This window comes from Rhodnius prolixus, unplaced genomic scaffold (assembly GCF_049639745.1).
Source record: "Rhodnius prolixus isolate KJV_2025 unplaced genomic scaffold, Rpr scaffold_6, whole genome shotgun sequence".
Classification (NCBI taxonomy): domain Eukaryota; kingdom Metazoa; phylum Arthropoda; class Insecta; order Hemiptera; family Reduviidae; genus Rhodnius; species Rhodnius prolixus.
Window position 1 is genome coordinate 39,421,612 of NW_027411634.1, and position 24,872 is coordinate 39,446,483.

A 24,872-nucleotide genomic window follows, 5' to 3' on the forward strand; every position below is an offset into this window, starting at 1 on the left:
ACTCCAAATTCTCAAACGCTCCAAATCTTCAAAGGATTCAGTCCCTTCAATCTAAAATACTTCGAACTACAGGTATTCTCGACTTACGACGTTGATCCGTCCCTACGCGGCGTCGTAAACCGTTTTTTCGACGTTAACTGTACCATATACAGTACTGTAAGCACTTAGCCTATCCTAACACAGTACCCTACATAATTATCAAAAAACACATATAAAATACTGTACAGTACGTTCAATAATGAACTGAAACAGTAATAAAAAACAGTAGTGTACTTTACGATATCTAATTTCACTTCCATGGTGATGGCCTTCCTTTTCTTCGATGCACTGCCATCAGAAGAGTCTGCCTTACGTTTGGGAGCCATAATGAAGGGCAAAAAGTGATCGTGACAACGATGTTAATGGCGTACTGGGATGCTGGTGACGCCGTCTTCCTCGGTACCGTGGCTGCTGCACACCAAAACAAGTACAGTAGTTCGCGGGCTTTTCATACTACTGTACAGTACTGCACACCAAAACACGTACGGTAGTTCGTGGGCTTTTCTAAGTACTGTACTGTAAATGGGAGTCGTAACCACGAAACGTCGTAACTCGAGACATGTATTGTAACTGTATTGTAAACGCTCCATTTTATGTCCTCCAACCTGACCTTAACATTCCTTTTGTCGCACAAGTCGCTGAAAATACCAGATACAGAAAACTCCATTCAACCTGCAATCTTATATAAATCCTCTAGCTCAAAATCTTTCTTTTAGAACTCTTATAGCGCCAACGCGCTGATTGTAGCACAAATAAACGCCAAAATTTGTGCTACACAAACACGTCCAACATTCCTTGTTTACTGCGTTATTTGGACCGGAACCTTCTTAATTATATGGCTAAATTATGAGAGCAGATTTATATGGAAAGAAGGAAGTATATAACTAAAAAATGAAAAAAGATGGAAGAATTAATCTCTAATAAATGAAAGTTTATAATCAAATAAAAATTCAAAAAAGTAATATGTAAATGTTTGGAGACATCTTTAATCAACAACTTCTTCTTCTTATTTTTTCCTTTTACCGGAAGATGGGACAAAAATAATAAACCATTTAGATTGGAACAAGTTTCACCGCTAATATCTGGCCAGTTAAATTAAAAAAATAAACATTTGAAGCGTCTTTGGAGGTCCCCAGTGAAATGAGACTCTCTCTCTCTCTCTCTCTCACTCTCTCTCTCTCTCTACTTTGGATTGATATGAATTTTATGAGGCTACTTTTTGGAACAAAGTTAGTTGTGACAGAGCACAGAAGAGCTCCTAAGGACTTCTATTTAATCAGGATAATTTACATGTACTACTTGATGGTGGCGAGTTTCAATCAGTTTGGATAACAGCTTCCAGACTTTCAAATCTTGAAAAAAACAAAATGATACTTATGTATAAAATGTAGTATTGATGACGTTTGAGTATTTTGGGGGGGTGGGGGTCAAGCTATCTTATTCAGAAAGAGAGGCCCCAAGACAAAAAAGAAAATACCCCATTTAAGTCATCAAGAAATGTAATAATTTTTTTTTTTTTTTTTTTTTAACACACCAAAAAATAAGGTTCCCATATTATCTTGGACTATCCAAAATTGCATCAATTTATTTTTGTGCAACCATTCATTTGAATGTCTTCAATAAACTTGTTAATAATGTGAACTCTATTTTCTTTTTTGCAGAACAGAAAACAGAACTGGTCCTAAACTATAAGATGCGCAGTATAATTTTGGACAATGATGCGACGACAAGATTCTGAATTTAATTAAATCTAAGACGATTTCCAAACTAGTATAATAATGTTCAGAGATTTTTTTTTTGTTTTTTTAATTAAAAAAACAAAAAACAAGTTGGGAATTCGTGTGGCTTCCATTTGATAACAGGTGTCAAATGCTGAAGAACCGCAGTCGTAAGTAAGGCAGAGAGAGAGGCTGTAAAATCATCAGCACATGTGCTTTGTTTACTCCCACACTTGAAGAAATGTAAGAAAAAACAATTATATAACTCAACTTTACGTGAAGATAAAGACACCTGCTTTGAGTAGGTCTATCGCAAAGTAGTCTCCAGGAATAAAGGGAATAAATAACCATTTCCCAGAGAAAAAAAAAAGTCAATAGATTGCTTGTTCTGGATCTCGAAAGTGTTTTTTTGAAAACATTGTTCCCGAAAAAGTGATCAAACTTGGAAGCGGGAAAGAGGGAAGCAGTTTATTCGTTATCTCAAAATGTAAATCGGGGACAAGAGATTTTGTGATATTATGTCTTATAATTGATGCAAGTGAAGTGATTTCCAGTGTCTTCTGCTGGGTGTAAATGATGGCTAAAGGGGGGGGGCAACCTTTGACCTAATTTCTTTGCTGCTCATGACCTTTTCTCAACCTCACCCTTGCTTCCAGTCCTTAGCTTTCCTATCTCTTATCTTGCTTCCAGTCCCTAGCTTTCATATCTCATATCTTGCTTCCATTTCCTATCTTTCCTATCTTATCCCTTGCTTCCAGTCCCTAGCTTTCTTATCTTATCCCTTTCTTCCATTCCTTAACTTTCTTACCTCATCCTTTCTTCCAGTCCCTAGCTTTTCTATCTTATCCCTTGCTTCCAGTCCCTAGCTTTCATATCTCATCCCTTTCTTCCATTCCATAGCTTTTCTATCTTATCCCTTGCTTCCAGTCCCTAGCTTTCTTATCTTATCCCTTTCTTCCATTCCTTAACTTTCTTACCTCACCCTATCTTCCAGTCCCTAGCTTTTTTATCTTATCCCTTGCTTCCAATCCCTAGCTTTCTTATTTCATCCATTTCTTCCAGTCCCTAGCTTTCATATCTCATCCCTTGCTTCCAGTTCCTAGCTTTCTTATCTTGTCTCTTTCTTCCATTCCTTAACTTTCATATCTCATCCCTTTCTTCCATTCCATAGCTTTCCTATCTTATCCCTTGTTTCCAGTCCCTAACTTTCCTTTCTTTTTCTGTAACCATATCACCTGGGTCACATAGGTACAAAAACGGTACTATACTAAAATTAAGAAACAGAATTACAAGGTCGCTGCCTGAGGATCTCCATGACATGTCTGGAACTAGCACTGTGTCATTATACGAATCCAGCGAAAGCGTCATCCAAACCCTTTTCTTCAATAAGTCACTCTTCCAAAGGCTGACGATGAGGCAGAATTCGTGAGCATAAAAACAAATATAAGCTCACTAAGTATGCTCACGATTATGCATATCTTCAAATAGTTTTCTAGTTCTGGATTTGCAACGGAAGCCATCGATTGCTTTGAGCCTAGAAAAGGTGCCAGCATCAGACGGAAAGAGCTGGACCATTCTTCGGGACTAGGCTTACGATCTTGAATTAAATTACATTAACTGCGGAAACAGGAAGTGTTGTGTTCACGCCATATTTTTGTTTGAACATATTGCGGTAATAAGACACCATCTGATTATATAATTAAATAATGTAGAAGATTGAGTCCATTTCCTTACAATGTGTCAAGATATACGCACAGCCTGCTCTAAATTAACTGTACTAGTGTCTTCCAACGATGTGTATATAAATCAGTGAGACGTAACGTTTACATATCTAATTTGTATTTGTATGTAGCTTTATACAGAAAAATGAATAAAAACAAAAGCACATGCGTTTTACCGTTATGTTCACTATATTAATGAATATTTAACGTTAGACGCAGGAAGAATGTATAGATGATTACAGACTCCCTAATATCGGAGTCTAACAACCTTAATGGTTCGATCCAAGATTATAAATTCAATCATTTGGATAACAGATCAAATATCTGATTAAAGTGATATGTATTCTATATTAATGGAATAAATTTGATTCTTAGACAAAACTGGAATTTCATTTCGGGATAAGATGTTCACGTTCTCTGGGTGGGTGGGTTGCAAATGAGTTTGGATGATGGTCCCCGTAGGTGGGGTGAGGGGGAAGTGATCTAGTCATTTCTTCAGGGAGCTTGACGTTCCTGCGGGTAATCCCTGTCTAGCAACATAAATGACAATTACTCTGGTACCACCCACTCAGAAACAATCACCTCAATGTATTTTTAGGATCTGCAGAGATAGTTTGATGTGGGCAACACGTTTGGATTTAGCGAACCCACAGGTAAAATTCTAGCTCATCACCAATACTCTGAACTGCTTACAGATCTGATTTGAGTTCGCGCGTACTCTTTATGCCAGATTCAACACATTTGCCTGTCAATTTCATCCTTCTTTCTATATAATCTAGGTGGTTAGATCTTCTAAAATGAGAAAAAAACAGTTATCTGACGTCATTCTCTGGCTTCAGCCAAGAACAACCCTTTGTACACATTCCACGGGTCTTAAACTCATACCTTTAAAGTGAATATGTAATATGTAGAAATTAACTTCTTTTTTTAGTAAAAATTGTAAGTTTTAAAAACGTCCCTAAATTTCGGTAAAGTAATATTTTTTTTCCGTGGTTTTTTAGTTGACAAAAAATTTAATTAGAGTAAAAAAAATATATAAAAACAAAATTAAGTGCACTCACTTTCAGCAGTATCATTGTACTGATGTCTAATATTAAAGAAGGTGGAAAAATAAACTGAATATAGAACAGGTAGGACGTACCTACCTGAAGTAAGGAGGGTCAGTAGGCAAGAAATAGTGAGGTATGCAGTGAAACGAGGAGAATTAAAAGCTGTGCTGGAGTGCGCAGAGGTTATATTCATAAGATAGCGGGGCCGCTCCGGGACCGGTGATGGAGGCGCGTGCCGCAATACACCTGCAGAGACTCTCTGTCTCTCTATCTCTCTCTCTCACGGCCACTCTCCTGGACAGAGAGCATTCCTGTCACCAGTACACCCAATTCTTTATGACTTTATGTAACTAGTATTAGGAGACTTGAACATCTTCTGGCTTGTCTTATGCTAATTATTTAATAATCATGAAAATAATCTGTTTAATTGTTTGTCTGAGATTTCACAGCGCTGAAGAGGACCTCTAGTACCTAGCAAAAGTTTGGCGAAAATAAGTAAAAATGGCTGAGATTGCCAATAATTTATTTTTGGGAGGGGGCTGAATTTATCAGAACCTACAAAAGATTAATATTAATTTCATATTTTTGTATTTTGGAACTTTTATTGCAAACAATCTTGGACTTGAGCTCTGATTGTCTATTTTTATGTTACATATCAACAAGATTGATTTATCTTTTTTTTTCTCTGTCAGGAAAAATTAAATTTGATATTTTTGGTTAATTTTTTTCAAATTTCAAAATAATCGTACAAGTTCACATGATGGCAACACTGACAACATTTATCTCGTATTCATATATCCACGTGCTTAGTGATGATAACCTTCCATGTTTCAAACAAGCGTTGACAAAACAGCTAGTTTGAATTACGTATTAGTGGTGCTAGTAAGGTTAATCTTGTGGTGATTTAGCTGAATTAAGGATAAACCTACGTTTTTAACAGGTATGTGAACTAATGAATGCCTTTTTATTTCTTACCACGAGTTTTAGGCAAATCATTGTCATTTATTAAGTAGATTAGGATGGCGTGCATGTGTGACAATCCTCTCTAATGACGTATTAAATGACGTGCTAGGCAATGGTCATATTAAATAAAGTTATATACCTATTGATCCGAACAGCTGTCCTACAGATTTGTTAAACAATAGTCCGGGCACGAGTAACTTTTTACACACTATTACAATAGTGTGCACTTATTGTTAGAGCTGCGATAGAAATGGGCTGCGCGGAACGTTATGTTAACTAGAAATCACCAGCGTAGATTTTAGTCAATTATATTTCTTTTTTGACGACCACACTTCTTACCACCGACTGTGTTTTCACTTTCCTGGGGGCACCTTTTACCAACTTCGGCAAATAACAGTAACACATCGCTAACGTCATTCTTTATTCACTTAAAGAACAGTGTGACATCACATGTACTATTCTTGCTGTATAGTAGAAGTACACGGTGACTAAAAGAAACGCTCACAACTCTTAAAAGTACCAGATTTATGTAGTTCAGTGGTGCTCTACAGGTCTCCATTGTTTACTAGCATTCCTCTACTGCTGACCGACTGTGCCCAGCTCATGGAGGTTAACTGGAAAATGGGATTTAAATGCATTTTCGCTATAAATTAATTTCTACTTATGGTTTAAACTAAATTAAACTAAAATGTTTCGTACTACCTTGGTGACGTGTGTCCAACATTTCATTTTGGATTGTTTTAGACAGGTAACTTAATTATATCATCCACCAAGTCTCAGTAACAAAATTGCATACAAAAATAGTTCCACATTTATTTATTCTTTAGTGTATCAATGATTTTTTTTTGTTCTGTTCTTCCAGTGCTTTCGTCCCTCGGCCGTTCCAGCCATTCGCCAGCTCATTAGTTACTCTTGAAAACCCTTCTTTACATCCAGCAGCACTTCTGAGATGATTCGCAATGCATTTCTGTATTCGAGAAAAATATAACGAATTTAGGAAGTCTACCTCACATTCTTGTGAAGCTGTATCCCAGGTAGTTTGATCTATTCGTTTAATGCTTCTAAATAATTATGTCAGAATTTCTTTTAATTTCTTTGATTATTCTATTCTTCGAGCTGAAAATTCTTTCTTTGGTAAACTTCATTTTTTTCGTTTTAATTTCAGCATTACAAATTTTTCTTTTGCGTATTCTTTACTTAATTATTGATGCTAATTTCCATAATTATTAACTTTTTGTACTTAGTAAATGGCTAAATCTCTCTCTCTCAAAAAAAAAAAATTATACACTTTGAATTTTAAAATAATAATAAAAAAAATACAACTAATGGAAACTTTACAGAATTGGCAGCCACATTAAAATCTGGACAATTCCTACCGTTAAGCAAGCGGCTACAACTGCAGTTAAGAGCGCTCTAGCGGCAAGGTAGTTAACTACCTTACCGTACGCTGCCACTCTTCTATTTGAGTAGTTCTCCAGACTTCGGCTAGATCGCAAGAGTGTTTAGAATTGATGTGAATTCTTGGGAATTTCTTTAATGGAGTTCAATGAATATCTAATGAGTTCGAACCTAAAAAGTGATGAGCAGTAAGTAAATTAATTTTATGAATGACAGGGAAATTTTGGGGTGCTCTAAGAAATAAACAAACTTTATGAATAAAGTAAACAAAGATTTTTTTACATTTATTAATATTATTTTTTTTAAATGATATTTTTTTTTTTTTTTTTGAAATTTTATGAATAACTCTTAATATTTCTAAATATGATACATTAATCTGCTTCTTTTCTTTTCTTAAAATCGCTATAACTAACACGCTAAATTAAACACTATTTTTTCAAACATTTCATCATTCACTTTTCTTTTGGCATACATTAAAAAACTTTTCACTGTCTTAGACTAAAATTAATTAAAATTAAAAAGAAAAAGGAAAACAGTATTAAGAAACATAAAGATATTACAAAATATTTTTAATAATTAATTACTATTTTTAATAAAAAATTTATTAATTACATTTTTAAGACACCTTAATAAAGATAAATAAATTTTCAAAAATTTAAAAAAGTTTTTCTTTTATTAAAAAAGAAAAATTCAGATTGTCACATTTTGTTTACATTTATTTTTTTTTTTTTTTTTGTATTATCGAGAGAATTTTTAAATAATGTTTTAATTAATATTATTATAAAACTGAAAAGTTAAATAGTACAATAATTTTACTCTTTTTTAAAAAAAAATTGAATTTTATGATTTTATAATAAATGATTTCTTGATGTAAAAGTATTTATAAATGTCATTGTTAGAATTTTCTTTTCTCTTTTAAATTTTGAAATTTTCAATGATTATTGAAGCGAATTTGAAAACTTCATCTAGAGATTCTTTTTTTTTAAGTAAACACTTAAATTTTTACTGTTTCTAGTAATCTTTTTGTTCTAAGCATTGAAAAAGCAATTTTCATTTTTATTTATTAATTTTTAATAAATAGTATCATCATTAATGTAATGATAATTTTATTTATTTATTTATTATTATTCTTTATTAATATATACTCTTACTGCTTGTTTAAGGGAAGAATCAGATCGTAATAATTGTAGTTTTATGAGTCTGAAAATTAAAAAAAAAACGGCAGGTTATAATAGTATGGAAATACTCAAATTACTCAAAAGATTTTTCTTGAATATCGTAAGTATTGTATCAGCTGTTTACTTATAAGAATAATTTTAAAGTTAACTGATCATTAAGTACAAATTCAATTACTTAAAAAAAAAATAAAGATTTTTAAAATAGATTCATTTTTAAAAACTGTTTTAAGTAGAAAATTGTTTATGAATTATCTTTTTATCTCTTGTAATTGATCATTATATTGATCTATTTAATTATAAATGTTTTATATTTTGTAATTATATTTTATAAAGTAGTAAATAAAACTGTATTGCTTTTTGTCATTTTATTATTATTTTCACCATTTTTTTTTTTAGAAGTACTACTGCATTTATTTTATAAAGATGTTATACCTAAACTTATATTGATCTTAGTTGTTTTAAATTACAATTGACTTCTAAAAAAAAAAAGTACCATTTTTATCACTATTTAATTTCTTCGATATCTTTGGTAATTTTAACATAAAATTATACTGGTTGGAAAGATGTAATAATAGAGGCAAAAATAATTATAAATATTGGAAAATAAATATATTAACGGCCGCGTCTTTCATAATCACTGCTATCTTTGGAAAGTTATCCTTATCAATATTATCTGGTTAAAAATTAAAGAGTTTGCCATTTCTATTTGTCCATACCGAGTTTAGTCTCACTCGACTAAGGGTGCGTTCCACTAAGCGACCACAACGACCACGCCCACGACCGCGATTTTGCCCGTTCCACTTGCTTGCGAGCGTTGCGATCGAAAACCCAAGTGGAACGGACTGTGGGCGTTTTAACCGTTTATGTAAACATTACATAAATGGCGGCCTCGAAAATAAGTTAGAAGCTTGAAGAGGTTATTTTTTAATTTTAACCCCGTTTATAAGCAGTTATAATAAACTTTATTAATTATTGGTAAAGTTGACTTATATTAAAAGAATATATATAATTCAATTTTTTATATTACATTTTAGTGGAGTATTTATAAAATTTACGTTTAAATAAAATTAAAATGTCTTTTGTGGCAACAGTTGGATATTTATTAATAATGCTTTAGAAAGTTCTTTATCTAGTTCCGATGAAGAGTGGAATGCAATTTTATAAAATCGCAATGATAAAAAGCGAAAACTTAGGCCACGTATTATTAGCTATCAGTGTAATTGATCTTTATTCAGATGAAGAATTTAAAAGTTATTTCAGGTAAATGATTTTGTGTTATTCAGTGATTTAGTATGTAAAGGGATAAGTAATTATTTATTTATTTATTTTTTGGAGACTTTCGAGAAACACATTCTATTATTTACAGAAAACAATACTTTCATTTACATGAGATAATTTTTTCGGTCGCCATATTTTGTTTCAAAAATTGCGCCATATTTCTGAACGCCCACTTCGACCCAGCTCTATAGATGGCGAAAATAGTGACGTCATTAGTGACGTTTTCGCCACGACCACAACGACCGCGGTCGCCAAGTGGAACGCCTGAAAGTATGTTTTGGTCGTTGTGGTCGCCAAGTGGAACGCACCCTAAGTAGTCTAATTATTGGGTCTTGTTTTAGTTGATGCTGAGTTAAACTACAAAATGGTTTATCCAGGTTCCGAGTATTTTCTCAGTTCTTTTTCTGTTTTAATTCTATTCCTTGTGGTATCTGTGGAATTTCACATGATGCGAATGATTTAACGCTTGTACTAGGTGAATTCATTTGTGATTCAGTGACAAGATGTTTGCTGGCTGTTTTCAGAGTAAATGAAGATGGTAAATCTTTCTCTAGGAGGGAGCCCAACCATTCATTCATCCAGGATACATTCTTGGATATAACTTATGGAGCATGTCATTTCTTAAGTAAGAGGCTTTGGAAAAGAGCTTGTAGAAAAACCAGTTCCAGAGAACACCTTTAAACTAATGGAAGAAAACCAAACAGTCTCTGGCCTTTAGTGTACGGAGGTAGGTATTGAAAGCATAATCTGACAGGGTGTAGGGTTAAAATAGGAAACGGCCTCATATCCTTGCTTTATCGCGTTTCAGCTTCTGACACCTGTAGATCAGAAGACATAAATCTGCTCTCCTGGAATCCTAGTGTAAAGAAGACCTTTTTTTTCTTCCTCCCTATTGAACCCAAAGCAATGAAATACCCCCTTTTGTTTCAGCATCAATATCCGAGGAAATGAATCGTTCTAAACTTATTTTCCCGAAACTACCCACGAACCTGTATCAAGACTTCAATTTTTCCACTTACTATCAGTTCTGTAGAATTTTCTTTTTAATCAATGGAAAAACCTTTGACTTCATTTTTATTTCATTTTCTCTTCATATTTACAAAGACTTCCAAAAAAAAAAGTTTGGCCATAACATAATCATGCAGAATGAATAACCTAATATTAGCATCATGAATCCTTATTTCTCTCATTTATTATAATTTTTTATTCTTTAAAATATTTTAAATGTTTACAAAATTGTTTTATTGTTTTTTAAATAAAATAAAATTAACGATAAAAGTGGAATAATAATGTGGGTTTTGTATAGAATTTTTGATTTTTTTTTTCCCCCCGTAAATGTTTACACTCAATTTTTTATTATTATTTTTGAATTCAACCATTCATTCTCACAACGACATTTTACAAAAATATATTACATACATTCATTCACATCACACTGTGTTTTTTATTTATTTTTTATCCCATACATAAATTTATTATATAATTTTGTTTATTCATACTCAATTTAAGTTTTTATTTTTCTTCTTCTCTTTTTTATTTTTATTTATTTATTTATTTATTTTTTTTTTGTATCCTACAAAATAAATTTTATTACACATTTTCCCAGATATATTCTACTCAATTTATTATTATTTTTTCTCTCTCTCTTTTAGTGATTACTTTCTTTTTATTAATTTTTTTTAATTTTACATTTTTGAAGTTTCTTTACAATTTTAACAATTTCTTTTTTTTTTATTAGTTTTTCATTTTACATATATTTTTTTTTTTTTTAGCCAACCACACAATATTAAACTGGAGTTTATTTTTTTTCTCCATCAAATACAATTTGATATTTAACGTTTTCATCAATTTCACTTTGAGAATATTTTTTTATTACCAAATATTATGACTGGGTTCAAAAAAAATAAAAGAAATAAGTTATTTGTGTGCCAAGTGCGCTAAGTTATTTACTTTTGAGTATATGAAATTTTGCGACATGAGTCAAAGTATGAGCGCCTCACAAAGAAGGAATTTTTCTTTTGAAACCGTTTGGTGAACTCTGATTTTTTTTTTCTTCTTCTGTACTGTTATAAAAGAAAATTATTGAGTTTAATTGAAATCAAATAATACAAAAAAATTTGTCGTTAGGATTGGTATTTTTCATTGTTCTGCTAATTTGATGTTGAGTGCAAAGTACTTATGAACGCGTAAATGGATTCATTGGAACTAAGTAAACAATATATTTTCAGAGAATCGTAGCAAATTTACACCCAAAACTTGTAATAAAAATTAACGTGTGGCTGTGTCATGGACACGGCCTGTGTGTTGTACGTGAATACGTTTACGTAACGGGTTATATTTTTTTTATATAAAATATTTTTATTTATGTATTTAGGATGAAATCAAGGAAACAAATCGGACGATCGAACACAATCTATGCCTATACAATCCGTTGTCCATGTAGAAGCGATTTCATCATCCACTTCGTTCATGATCTCTGTATTTGGTTTTGGCTTTTCCGACGCGTATAGGCCGACATTATATATTTTTGATAATATTTTTTATTCCAACACCTTATTATATTCACTGCCACTATTTTACATTAATGTTTTATATGCAATCGATAGATTATGACGACAGCTGACGATTAAAACTTAAACGAACATCGTAGCTTCTCTGAGTCAAAAGTTATACTCATTGAAAATCTCGATACGCAGCAAAATGATCTCAAAATGGCGGCGCTTCCCCCTCCACCGCGCGCGCGATGCGTCACAGTGCTCGCTTATCGTAATGAATTCTTTGATCCTTTAGCTATCCAGTGGTCTAATTTAATTTTGGATGTAGACGATAGATTCGAAACTATAATGCCAAACTGTATCCCCCCCAATTTTGTTATCATTAGCTTTTTGGGATTGGCACCATATGATTCAAATTTAAAGACGTATTCACGTCAAAAACCTTAGAAAAATAGTGAGTGGCAACAAAAGTACTTTCCAAGAATGGCGATAGAGTGTGGGACCGGCAAGAAAGTTGTGCAGTTCAACCAAACTCCGGCTAGTCAGCAGCACTTGTCGATAAAACACCTGCTAAAACAAGATTTTTTGTCCCTTTTTTTATTTTTTGCTGTTGGTATCCCACCCTAACAACATGAACAACATTTATGCTAGCTGACAATTTAGGTAATGGTTCTTAAGTTAATAAAATAGATCCTACAAACACACATCTTTTGCAAATTTAGCTATTTCCTAAAACGTTTAACCAGGAAACATTTCATCATTTCGATTGGCCGACCCTACGCACCGTTCATAAAAAAAAAACTCCTGCACATGCAAATAAATTAAATAAATGAAATTAAGTAAATAAAAAAAATATACAGTAAAGAAATTTGGGGAGCGCCCCATTTAGAAAATTAAAAGAGCTTTCCTAGCCCCCATTCCTCATAAATTTTACTTTGCACTTTCACATCAAACCACAAAATGTTTTTCTTTTATTGGGAAATCTACAAAAAATTGGTGAAAAATTTAGGGATTATTTTTTTATTTATTTCATTTTATTTGTTTTATAGGTTATAAACCTGTAACAAAAGGAGTTGGTTTTATCCTTAACAACAATGAATACAACTTGGTACAAAAAATACAAACGAAATAATAAGAATCTAACATACAACTAAATTCAAACTTTACTCATTCAACAGAAATGACCGTAACATTAGTATATTTTTAACATATTTGTACACGTTGTGAATGTTTGATTGAGAATAATCATTCGCTAATATTTCCATTTCTCTCGCTAAATTGTTGTTATCAAGGTTTAAACTTTGCCTATAAATGCTATATGCAGGACATTCTAAAAACAAATGAGCGATATTTTCACGCTGACCTCCATTACAAACCATACAAAATTTATTTGAATCTATTGTATATATAATATTTTTGACAGTAAACTTCAGTACATAAGGTCCTGACATTCTGAATTGAAAGAATAATTTAATAATATGAAATGATAATTTGTTATTAAGATATGGTTGTATTATTTGTTTATTAAGATAAGAGTTTTTAGTAAAAGTAAGAAAACTAGAATTTATCATTTTGTCATAGTCCATGGAAATTAAACTTTCTTTATACTTCTCTAACAGCGTGCGAACATGGGACTTATCTTTTATAAAGGATACCAAATCGTTTACATTTTCTAGATTTACGAGTACATTCAGCAATAAATTTGACAGTTGCGAATACCAATTATACTTTAGTTTATTATTAGATTTATCGTTAAATAAAACTAACTGAGAAAGACACAATTTAGAATAGTTCTGAGTATTAAGGTTTACAATTTTTAACAACAGATTAAGAGCAGATTTAACTATAGCATAATGAATCTTTAACCGTCCAGTCTCCAAACGAACAAGATAACCTGGTGTGTTACGAGGAATTTGGAATAGTCTTTTATAAAAATTTAATTGCACCCTTTCCAAGTCCTCTAAATGCCTGAGTGCCCATACCGGTGAACAATATATCAATGTATTTCTCACCAGAGAGTCAAACAGATACACCTGGGAATCCCACGATTTGCATTTACCTCTACATAATATTTGCATTACTACACTGGTTACTGCGTTACACTTACAAATAAACGCCTGAGAAGTTTGATTGTACAAAGCAGATTTAAAAAATGGTATACCAAGATATGTAAACCGATTTACCAATTCTATTTTAGTATTATTATAATAAAACTGTCTATGTCTGGCCGGACTTCTACCTTTACCAAACTTTAATATTTTCGATTTATTTACATTCACAACAAGCCTATTAATAGAACAATATTCCTCTAAAATCTTAATTTTTTGTTGTAAGTCAGTGAAACTATCACCAAAAATTACCAAATCATCTGCGTATGATAACAATATTACATCCGATTGGTTATTTATTCTAATTCCACCAACGTTCTTTTCTCTGAAAAAAGTCTCAATATCCACCAAATATAAGTTGAAAAGCATCGGACTTAATATCTCGCCCTGTATGACACCTCTGGAAAGGACCATCTCTCCAGTTCTGAACGTATTGCCCCTTATGCTTACAAATTTAGGGATTAAAAAAAATGCAATGTGATTCATGTAAAAATATTAAAATATGAAGCAAGAAATTTTAAATGTTAAATTTAAATATTTCATTTTATTTTAATTATGAATGTTTATTATTTAAAATTTGGTAAATATTGTAAAAATGGACGGAGGTTTTGAAAATGATTTTATTAAAAATGATTCATCTTGAAAATGAATAGCAAAAAACCCAGCCATATTTGTTCTTATCAGAAAACGTTATCATTTCTTCGACCTTATTTCAATTTTTTGTGTTTTTCATTTTTTACCTTCTGAAAATTTTTTGAACATTATATACAAGAGATGGCTTGACGCCAGCTCAATGGCTACCATGTGTTGGCAGTGCAATTACCACTTGGTGACGTGGCACCACCACCACCACACCAACGTGTCTGTTTCAACGGTGGACATTGGTGTCCATTACCTCTAGCCGGTTTCACTATAGTCCGATGTCTGGACATTTCACCAACGCCACAACTGGATGAACATGCACCCCAGGCGCCCCAATCGCTTACTCTGCAATCACGATTCGTTCCTGTTGGAAAAAAGAATCAATTTAATTGATTGTGTCTTAATTTATATTAATGAACAATAATATTGTTGTTCATTGTTTTTGGTGACTAATTCATAGTTTCAATAGGATGAAAAAATAATTGCCATTTCAGTCGTGATACATTTATTCTGCTGAGCTTTCGACCTAGGGACTAGGTCCATCTTCAGGGCTAGTTTACAAAGTAATATTTTACATTACAGGGTTGGTGTGTCTTCTGTCTTGTGGACTATCCATGAACAGACAAGACAGAAGACACACCAACCCTGTAATGTAAAATATTACTTTGTAAACTAGCCCTGAAGATGGACCTAGTCCCTAGGTGGAAAGCTCAGCAGAATAAATGTATCACGACTGAAATGGCAATGATTTTTTCATCCTATTGGAACAATAACATGTTATTACGGGCCTTTAAATGAAATTTAAGGTAGGGGAGAGGGGGCACCATTGAACAGTTTTAATTTCTCGCCAAATATTTAAAACATTTATGATTGGTAATTTTCTCCATATGTTGTGGTAGACCTGTTTTATAATTGACAGAGTTTCCCTTCGTTTTCGATATTTTGGTAAAGTCCAGAATTGAGGAATGATTATATTTTGTAAGGTGGAAGTAAAATTTTTGTTACATCTTTGGAAGTGTATTGTGGAAGATTGTTGTGGACAAGGTGTGAAGTATTGTTAGTCCATATTAACATTTGGAATTCGTATTTTTGAAACCTAGTATTTACAAAAAGTCTATTTGCTTGCAAAAAATGTTGGATATTATATTTTCTTTTATGGAAGGAGAGGGGGCACATTTCAACATCACCAGTTCAAATGTGCCGCCCTACCGACCTGCAAGTTTGTGACTTTTTTTTTTTATTTAATCGCAGAGAAGGGGAAAGTGGTCCGAACTACTACATTAAGAAGCGCAACAAACCCGAATATTTTGTAGAAACTTCCCTAAACCCATCACCCTTCGGGGGTACAACATCCCCGAACTGAGTCATTCTCAGAACCTTTGAACTAGATTTCTGTGGTCTAAAAGAGAAAGTAATGTAGTAGTGAGAGAAATAACTGATAGAAGGTAGATTCAGAGTAGAGTAATATCATTTCTTTCTATTTTATATTGTGTTCAAAGGTGACCCCCACCAGTGGGGCAGATATTAACATCTGACACAAAATTTTTAAATTAAAAAAATATGATATGTATGTAAAGTATCAACTGTTTATTGGATATAGATCTGTTAAGAAGACTTGAAAGTTGTAGAAAACAAAATAAAAAGGTTCGATAATACGATTCTGAATCATTAAGCATCCTATTTCTAGATCCTGGCACATGCCAGTGAATAGATTATTTCTTAAGGCCTTAGAAACGCAAATGTTCTAAGTTTCGGTGGTTATATACTATGTACATAAAATGAAGAAATATTCCCAAAGCTATCCTGAGCCAGAGCACCCTAAGATCCTATGTGAATCCACCCAAAATACAAAAAATTAGAAAACTAGAGATATTCTTACTTGATTTTTTGAACTTATATTTGTGTGGTTCAAGATTGTGATAAGTTTCGACGATACTGTTCATTAAGGCTTCAGTATCACCTTTTCTAATCAGATTGTGTCCGGTAGAGGTTCTCCCACCTCCAGCTGGTGTTTTCGTTGCTACACTATGACTGAAACAATTTGAATTAATTAAAACATTTTGTTATTGGAACAAATTCATTGATTTTTAATTGACTACAATAACGGCATTGTTAATTGATACAATTTTAACGGAAGACTTATCAGGTACTCATACTTGGGAGTGCACCTCCCTGGGCAGCCCCACAACTAAAGACAATGCTGGACTTATCTCTGGATCTAACGAAACCTTTTGCTTTCCTTAAAGTTTATTCATGGAACGCTTTCTGCCAAGGTTTCTCATTTTTTCACAATGAAAAATAAGCTCTTCTTTCTTAAGCATAGATTTTTCTCCAAACATGGCATGCTTGCTACAAATTTTAATACAACTTAAAACATTTGTAAGACAACAATCAAGAACGAAATATATTACCATAAAAAAAAAACGCTGGTTACAGCTGGAATTGCAGTCAATTTAAAGACCCTCAAAGGATAAGCCGATCATAGAAAATTCTTGTAATTGTGAACATGGAAATTGTGTGGTACACTCAGTATATGGGAAATTGGGGAAAAATCTGACTACACGCTTCTCGTGCCTCTTCTCCTGAAGGAAGATATGAGGAGATAATCGAGACTTGGGATTCAATCTTCAATCTTACTTCCCACTCTTCTTTACGCTTAGCCAAACTCAGAAAAAACCCCTTCTCCCCCACCAAAAAAAGGGGCGACGATGCTGGAAGTTTAAAACAATACATAAAATCCTGATATAAACAGCTCTTAAACTGTTAACAATATTTCTCTGCAGTGTACAGAGAGATTCCAACTCTTACTCACATTGATCACAATTGCTTGAACATACATAAAACCATTACTAGATTCCACTAACCAACATCAACAAATCTACTACTCACATGTGATTGTCCTTGATGGTTGATTGATGCTGCATCAATACTTCTTGTTCTTTGGTTTCCTGTTCGATTTCTTCTTGTATTTCTTCATTTCCGTGCATTACATTGATCACGTTCTGTTGATCAGATTTGATGACCTCATAGTTTTTATCGTCTTCACCGTGATGGAACACTTCGCTCACTTCGTACTCCTTTAACTAGAAAAAATCAATCAATTGATTAACTAAAAAGTAAAGTTTTTTGACAATTTGAAACTATTAATGAATAGTTGTGTTCATAAGCAATCGTCAAAATGAACCGGAAGTTATGGCCATTACCGTTCAAAAATTGAATATATTGGTGAATCAGACATCTGCTTCACTCACCATACGAGGTGTGGCTATTAAATGACGAGACTGATGCTGCTATAGAAGAACTATGCATGCGCCAAATCCTAACGACCTGTCAGCTGTGCAGCCTTCTCTTTCGATAGCAGCGTCTCACGTGTTTGTAGAGAAATCTGTCTGACCGAAAACCGTCGTTTGTGTAAGAGGTGTTTCGTTTCGTTTTGCCGAAAACATGATACTACACATGAAGTAGAGCAACGAATTGTCGTGAAATTTTACATCAAAACTTGGGATAAAACCGCTACTGAAACTTGATCTTTTATTAAAAGAAGTTTATGGCGAATTTTATACACGTGCGCGAGTTTTTGAGTGGTTCAAGCGTTTTCAAGATGGCCGAGAAGACGTCAGACCGCAATGGTCGATGACCGCCCGGATCGCAACTTCCACGTCCAAAACGGATGAAAATAACCGATTATAATTAATCAACATTACTACCATGAGGTGCTTGCTCAACTCCGTAAAAGAGTAAGGGAAAAAAACGACCCGATTTGTGGAAGAACAAGTCACGGGGTTCTCCATCAAGACAACGCGCCGGCTCACACTGCATTGTCTGTCCAAGACGACGTTTCTAGCCAAGTACAAACATCCCAGTTTTAGGCCAACCGCCTTATTCGCCTGACCTGGCCGCCCCATCTGACTTTAGATCTGTTCCCCAAAGTCAAGGAACACGATTTCAGTCCGTTGAAGCTGTGTGAAAGAAAAAGCGGCACGCGCCATGCAGGAGCTCTCACAGAAAAAGACTTCCAGCACTGTTTCGGAACAATGGTGAATTCGCATGGAGCGTTGTAGGGATAGGGGAGTGGGGTGTATATTGAAGGTGATAATAACTAAATATGTATAAATGTAAAACAAAATGTTTTGCAGCATCAGTCTCGTTATTTAATAGCCTACACCTCGTAGTTCCCATATTTGTCCACCAACAGGAAATCATCCAAATAACTTTTTGGGCCGCTAGAATCTTCACCATTGGAAAAACTGGCCCCAAAACGTCATTCCTCAAATTCTTTGAATCTTGAATACCCAATTCTTTTCTACATTGACGGAATAAATCGACTTTTGGTATCGACTTGGTGTTCATATTTACTGATGCTGCTGATTTTACTTATTTCAATTTAATTGAGGTACACCATTTTAAAGAATTCCTTCCGGAAACTGTAAAACATTTCTCTTCCGTCCAATTGTATTAAGTTAAAGGAGGGACCCCTCCCCAAACTTATTTTCAAAGCCTCCATAACAGAGATACACACTGACAAAACTCTTAAGGGACTCACAATAGAACTGTAGCTTTGGCTTTACTACGCGAGTTCCTCTTCAATCCCGTACATTCTACAATAAACCGGAAACAGAGAGGAATTCTTATTTTTTAATTTAATTTTTCTGTCTCTTTAATAAAAAATGTTCCAAACGCTAGAAATGGCTGTTCAACTCATTTTTTGTTTGTCGACGTGATCAGCTGGGGAGATTTGCACAGAAAATTAACAATTCACTTTAGCTAATAAATTCGTAACATAAATTTTAATTATGTATTTAATATATCTCTCTCACTCACACACATAGTCCCGTTCCCCTTCCGTTTAATTCCAGGAAGTAATACGAACATTATTAAAAGGATGAAAATGCTGTCTCTGATATAAAAATTCTACGGAAGTAGATAATGTAAGTATGCGACATATTAAGTTCATACGTTTATTGTGTGACGTACAAAAACGGAAATTAAATTCAGGTAAAGCAAAAAGCAGGCACGTATAATATAAACTTAATGAATTGGACTTCTTATTTAAAAAAGATAAAAATCAGCAAATTTTCTACTCGGAAAACCCGATGACTCACTAGTTCTCTGCAAAACATAACTCTCCCTCTCCCCAGCTATAGCCCCTGAAGGTTGTCGATTGCCTAAGTCTTTGCTTAACGTTCAACACAATTTGAATCTACCGAAACAATGAAATGATAGCATTTTTGGGCATTCAAGTAAAGACGCTGTACAAACAAACACATCATTGGAACCAGCGATTTTCACAGGCTTCTAGAAGAAACCATGATCCTCATAATCTGATCCAAACATTCCCCAGTTTATCGACTAATTGCCGTCTTGATGGAGAACCCCGTGATGACTTGTTCTTCCACAAATCGGGTCGTGTTTTTTTCCCTTACTCTTTCACGGAGTTGAGCAAGCACCTCACCGGTAGTAATGTCAATGTAATGTTGTTATAATTGTAAAATTATAAACGGATATTTTCACCCGAGGGCGGTCATCATCTCCGACGTCTTCTCGGCCATCTTGGAAACGCTTGAACCACTTAAAAAACTTGCGCACGTGATAAACACTCATCGTCATCAACTTCTTTTAATAAAAGATCAAGCTTCAGTAGCGGTTTTATCTCAAGTTTTGATGTGAAATTTCAAGACAATTCGTTGCTCTATAACATGTGTAGTATCGATGTTTTCGGCAAAACGAAACAAACGACGGTTCCGGTCAGACAGATTTCTCTACAAAACACGTGACACGCTGCAATCGAAAGAGCTATAAGCTGCACAGCTGTCTGTCGGTCGTTAGGATTTGGCGCATGCATAGTTCTTCTGTAGCAGCATCAGTCTCGTTATTTAATAGCCACACCTCGTAAATACTCACCTTAATAAATTGGAACGTTGCAATCGGAGGTAATCTCTTGATATAGGGATAATAAAAGGAGCCGGCAGGATGTGCTGGAAACCTGCTGGTGATTCTGTAGACTACACCTTGTGGTTCTGTGGCCCAGTTGGCTGCTGTGAAAGTGAAACCATTATCTGTACCAGCATCCAGAGGATCTACCTGGAATTTATTAATTTTTGTTTTAAATTTTATCATGAAGAGCTCCAACGAACATTAAACACAGCATCACCATTAAAGTTCTGTTGTAGGAATGATTCAAGCTGTTCTGCTAATCAATCACAATGTGTCGAAAAGTTTGAACATTGTAAGGTGCAGTGGTACAGAATTAGGATACTCAAAAGATGGAAATGGAGGCTGTGAAAGGTTTAAATGGTTAAAGCTCAGGTAGAGCTCAGAACAATTAGCAGCTGTCCAAGAATCCGCGTATATAAGGAAGCCCAAAAACTGTCCTAGCATTCACACATTCACTCTACTCGCAGTATTTATGACGTCACTACTCGTCATTCTGTTTAGCCAATTTTGTTTGAAATAGTTTATATTTAGTTTATCCTAGTTAGTTATTGCAATTTACACTATTTTTTTACCAAACGGATCCGTGTAGGGATGTGCTCACTATATACACACAAATGTAATTTATTGTGGCGAAGCCCAGTGCACTTATTGTGAACGTGCAATGGATAAAGGGCAATATACTGTTAAGCAACCGTAAGTAGTACGTGAGGTCAATCAACTAGGACCCACCGGCTAGTCATTATGTTTATCCCGCAGGAGAAAATGGACTAGCCACTTATAGGGATCTTCAGGGCGTATCTGCGGGTATCCCAGGGATAACAACACAATTCTTGACTGTGACACCCTTAACAGACAGACAATATGCACAGGTAATATGTAATATGTAATATGCAATATACGCATGGAGCGCGCTTTTGGCTGTACAGCTGTTCCCAAAACAATTCTAATTAACTTATTTAATTTAAACTTCTTTTATTAGCGCAAAATGATGTTTAAAAAGTGCATTTGAAAAAAAGGACTTTGCCACATATAGGTACTTTATAGGTAAGTAGATAGGTAATACAGCATGGACCAATTCAGATACTTCTGTTAACTAAGTTTAGTAAAGAATAAGTATTCAAATCATTAGAGATATGAGAAAATAAGTTGTTTAAAAAATAAGTCTAAAATTATTTTTTAATCCTTATAACAACAATTATGGTGGTGGACGTAAGTTACTGATGGCTTTATTAGGCCGAAACGTCCTGAAACTGTCTAGGATTATCAGTAGAAAATCCCTTAAAATGATTTTATAGAGGATAGTTACTCCTTTGCTCCAATAGAAAAAGGTGAATTTACCTCAATGGTTATAGTGTCCAACCAATTTCCGTCGACACACAGTTGAAAGGAATCCAGTCCGACGAACCAATCTGGTGACGGTATGATCCTTGACATGAGCGACACCTGGAACATTGGGAAATGAAGGATTTCAAACCAGATTTAAAGGTACAGCCTGCAGTTTTCATTTAATACGTTGGTGAGGTTGTTTGATGTTCATCTTTTGATTTTATTTCTTTTTTTTATTTTTTTTTTAGTAAAAAGTTGTTAAAATAATTAAACCCTCAGAAGGGGCAGAGACTGGGGCTCTTCAGGTATCCTGGTTTCAAGTTTACCGACCATCAAATTCTTCTGGTGCTCCCAACATTCCAGTTGGCACTCGTCCTCTCACAATATTCCAAAGATAGAGTCCAAAATTAGAGGCGTTGAAAGTAGTTCTAGGAAGAATTTACATCCTCTCAAACCCTCACTTGGTTTGAGTAAGGGGAGCTCTCTAATAGAGCCTTCAGAAGGTAAGGGGAGTCGCCTGATTGGAATAACCCATTCCCTGGAGTGTGGTTACTTACTCCAAGGAGTGTCTTCTGGTGTACAGAGACTCCGTGTTCGACACAGCCATCTTCAGTACCATCTACCCCACACCACCTTTGATTGGGCTAGGGAAGTTCCAGGAAGAGAACCCAAGATGTTCTCTTTAAACACCTTTTTCAGTCACAAGGTGAATCACCTCAATCTCGGCTGTAGTGCCAGATCCCTTCTAACATCATCTTTACTGTTCTGCTCCCACTAATTGGGGGGAAGGCCGCCAGTGCCTTCTTGGTTACACTATTCCCTCTTTCTCTGTACCTTCCTAATTTTGGGATACGTACCTCCGAACGAGTACCATTTCCACCTTTGTATAAAATAAAATAGAAGATATAAGAATGAACGAAGAAAAACTCAACGTAGCAAATTCCTCCCAGAAAATTTTTTACATTCCTGGAATGCTTAAGACCAATTACCATCCAGGATTTGCTCTTCTCTTTGAGAAATAGAATTAGAGTGAATAAGATGCATTGAGAAACCAAAGGGCATTTTAAATTGAAAGAAGATTTTTGACGAATCCCCTCCTGCAGGGACAAAAGCTCTTGTATAATAATTTTTACATGGAACAAATCTTAATATCGTACTAAAAGACATTCTATACATATAATTAGATGTATATTCTAAGGGCTTTTTTAGTACTTTTTGATGAATACTTCATTACATAAAGAAAAAGAATAAGCCGAGTAAGCTTAGTAGCACTTAACGAGCTGGAGATGAATGCTGGGGAACCAGGGACAAAGCTAAGTATATCAAAGGTTTACGTCAGTTTTGGAGCATCTCCTTATCTTTTTCTCTCTTTTTCAAATTAACTCCTCGCTATTTCTTGCCTTTTTCCTTTTCTTTACTTGTGAGGTGATTTTTCCTGCTTCTGAGTAGACTTTCAAAAGTAAAAGATAGTAAAATGAATCGTTTCATCACTTGGGTGTAAGACACTTGGTCCTGGAAGTGGGTGAAGACGATTGATTGCAAGTAGGCGAATCGTGGAAATGAAATTATTCACAGGGGACGTTTCTAACATTTTACTGAGGGCTCGTCTTTCTCTCTAGGGCAGGGATGGCGAACCTTTTCGAGACGTGGGTCAAATATTGTTCATGTTTTTTTGTTTTTTTTAGTACATAGCTCTTGGGTCACTAATGCCCATTTGCATAAGAGTCAAGTTTAAAAATTTTAAACTGAATATTTTCAAAACTAAACATCTTTAAAATTCCGGTTGGCTTAACTGGGTAAAACGGGACGAAACAAGTGCTGTGGAAGTCTCTTTTTACAAAACATAACTGAACAAAACCTTTACTAAAGTGTGTTTTATCAGAAGAAAAATCTAAATATGGTTACTTGCTTTGGGTTGTCGATGAATTTTTTAAACAAACAAAATATGAGTAAAATTATACATTTTGATATTTTGTAAACACTATTGCTTTATTTCAAATACTACAAAAATCATTTGTCGTCATTTGCGTTTTTAGAACTATAATGATCAAACTAAAAGGTTATAGATAGCATTTAAATTGCTTTTGTGTCCAATGCGTGATTGAAAAAAATACAGATAAAATATAAATTATACACCACAATTAGAAAATCTAAATCAACCCGCGTAAACAAACAAATGGTTGTCTAGCAATTGTGGGTCAGTGAAAAAGGCAGTGTCTGACCCGTGGGTCATAGGTTCGCCATCACTGCCCTAGGGGGGAATAGTCCACTTCCTCTTTGGTTAGCCTAGGCTACGTTAGTTAAACGGCCATAATCATGCAGGTCTTTCGTCTGTTTTTTTTTTTTTTTCCGGGCACTATTACCAATCTTTTGTGCTTCCTGCAGACATTGAACAGGTTCAACTACGTAGAAGACCCAAGTACAAAAAGGGTGAAACCTATAAATGGTACTATAACTAGGTGCGGCCTTTGGATAAACTCTTAATTGCGTTACTTCCGTTCGTCAAAACTTAGCAACAACAACAACAAAAATGCATTGCAGCTTCACATCTATTAAAAGAAATTTTTTTCTATTTTTGTGAGTTTGGAAGTCATTGCCCCACATTTTAAAATATTTCATTGACTTTGAAAATAAAACTTTTTAAAAGTCACATATTTTCATTTACCATAGAATGGTTTCCATCAAGGAAAAACTGAGCCTCGGTACGTCCTTGTCCTGAAGGCACAGGCGGTCCAGTAAATTGATCCAGCAGACCCGGAGATCCTTGACCTTCTGTCACTTCCCATCTTCCGGTCTCGGCGAACGTTTTCACCTGATTGTTGACGGGAGATCCGACTCGAAACAGTGACCACTTCTTGTCGTGCGACATTCCTGAAAATTGCGAATTTTTTAGATTTATTTGTGTTAAGCAAATATAGTATATGTAAAACTTTGCTAGCATTGGGATCCATTTTTTCCTTAATACGAGGGTGGTTTGAAAAGTTCTCGGAATCACCGCTAGATGTCTGTGCTAGAGCAACGAG

At 34.3% G+C, this 24,872-nt stretch overlaps 1 protein-coding gene and 1 long non-coding RNA gene across 6 annotated transcripts in view; one reads left to right on the forward strand and one right to left on the reverse strand.

Annotated features, from left to right (window-relative positions):
* The window catches only part of LOC141460404 (uncharacterized), a 326,313-nt gene extending 318,056 nt beyond the window's left edge, over window positions 1-8,257 (forward strand). For all 5 annotated transcript variants that reach the window (XR_012461978.1, XR_012461979.1, XR_012461980.1 and 2 more), the window contains 4 exons: window positions 1,701-5,467; window positions 6,353-6,524; window positions 6,831-7,076; window positions 8,052-8,257. This is a non-coding gene — a long non-coding RNA (uncharacterized lncRNA). The remainder of the gene's footprint in view (window positions 1-1,700; window positions 5,468-6,352; window positions 6,525-6,830; window positions 7,077-8,051) is intronic.
* Window positions 8,258-10,448: 2,191 nt separating this feature from the next.
* Window positions 10,449-24,872, reverse strand: part of LOC141460392 (spondin-2-like) — a 437,381-nt gene continuing 422,957 nt past the window's right edge. Inside the window, exons 2-7 of the mRNA XM_074140323.1 lie at window positions 24,515-24,720; window positions 21,862-21,966; window positions 20,491-20,670; window positions 17,479-17,672; window positions 16,469-16,620; window positions 10,449-14,953 (exon numbers count right to left, since the gene is read on the reverse strand). Coding sequence (XP_073996424.1) covers window positions 14,745-14,953; window positions 16,469-16,620; window positions 17,479-17,672; window positions 20,491-20,670; window positions 21,862-21,966; window positions 24,515-24,720 — 1,046 coding nt within the window. The 3' untranslated portion in view covers window positions 10,449-14,744. The remainder of the gene's footprint in view (window positions 14,954-16,468; window positions 16,621-17,478; window positions 17,673-20,490; window positions 20,671-21,861; window positions 21,967-24,514; window positions 24,721-24,872) is intronic.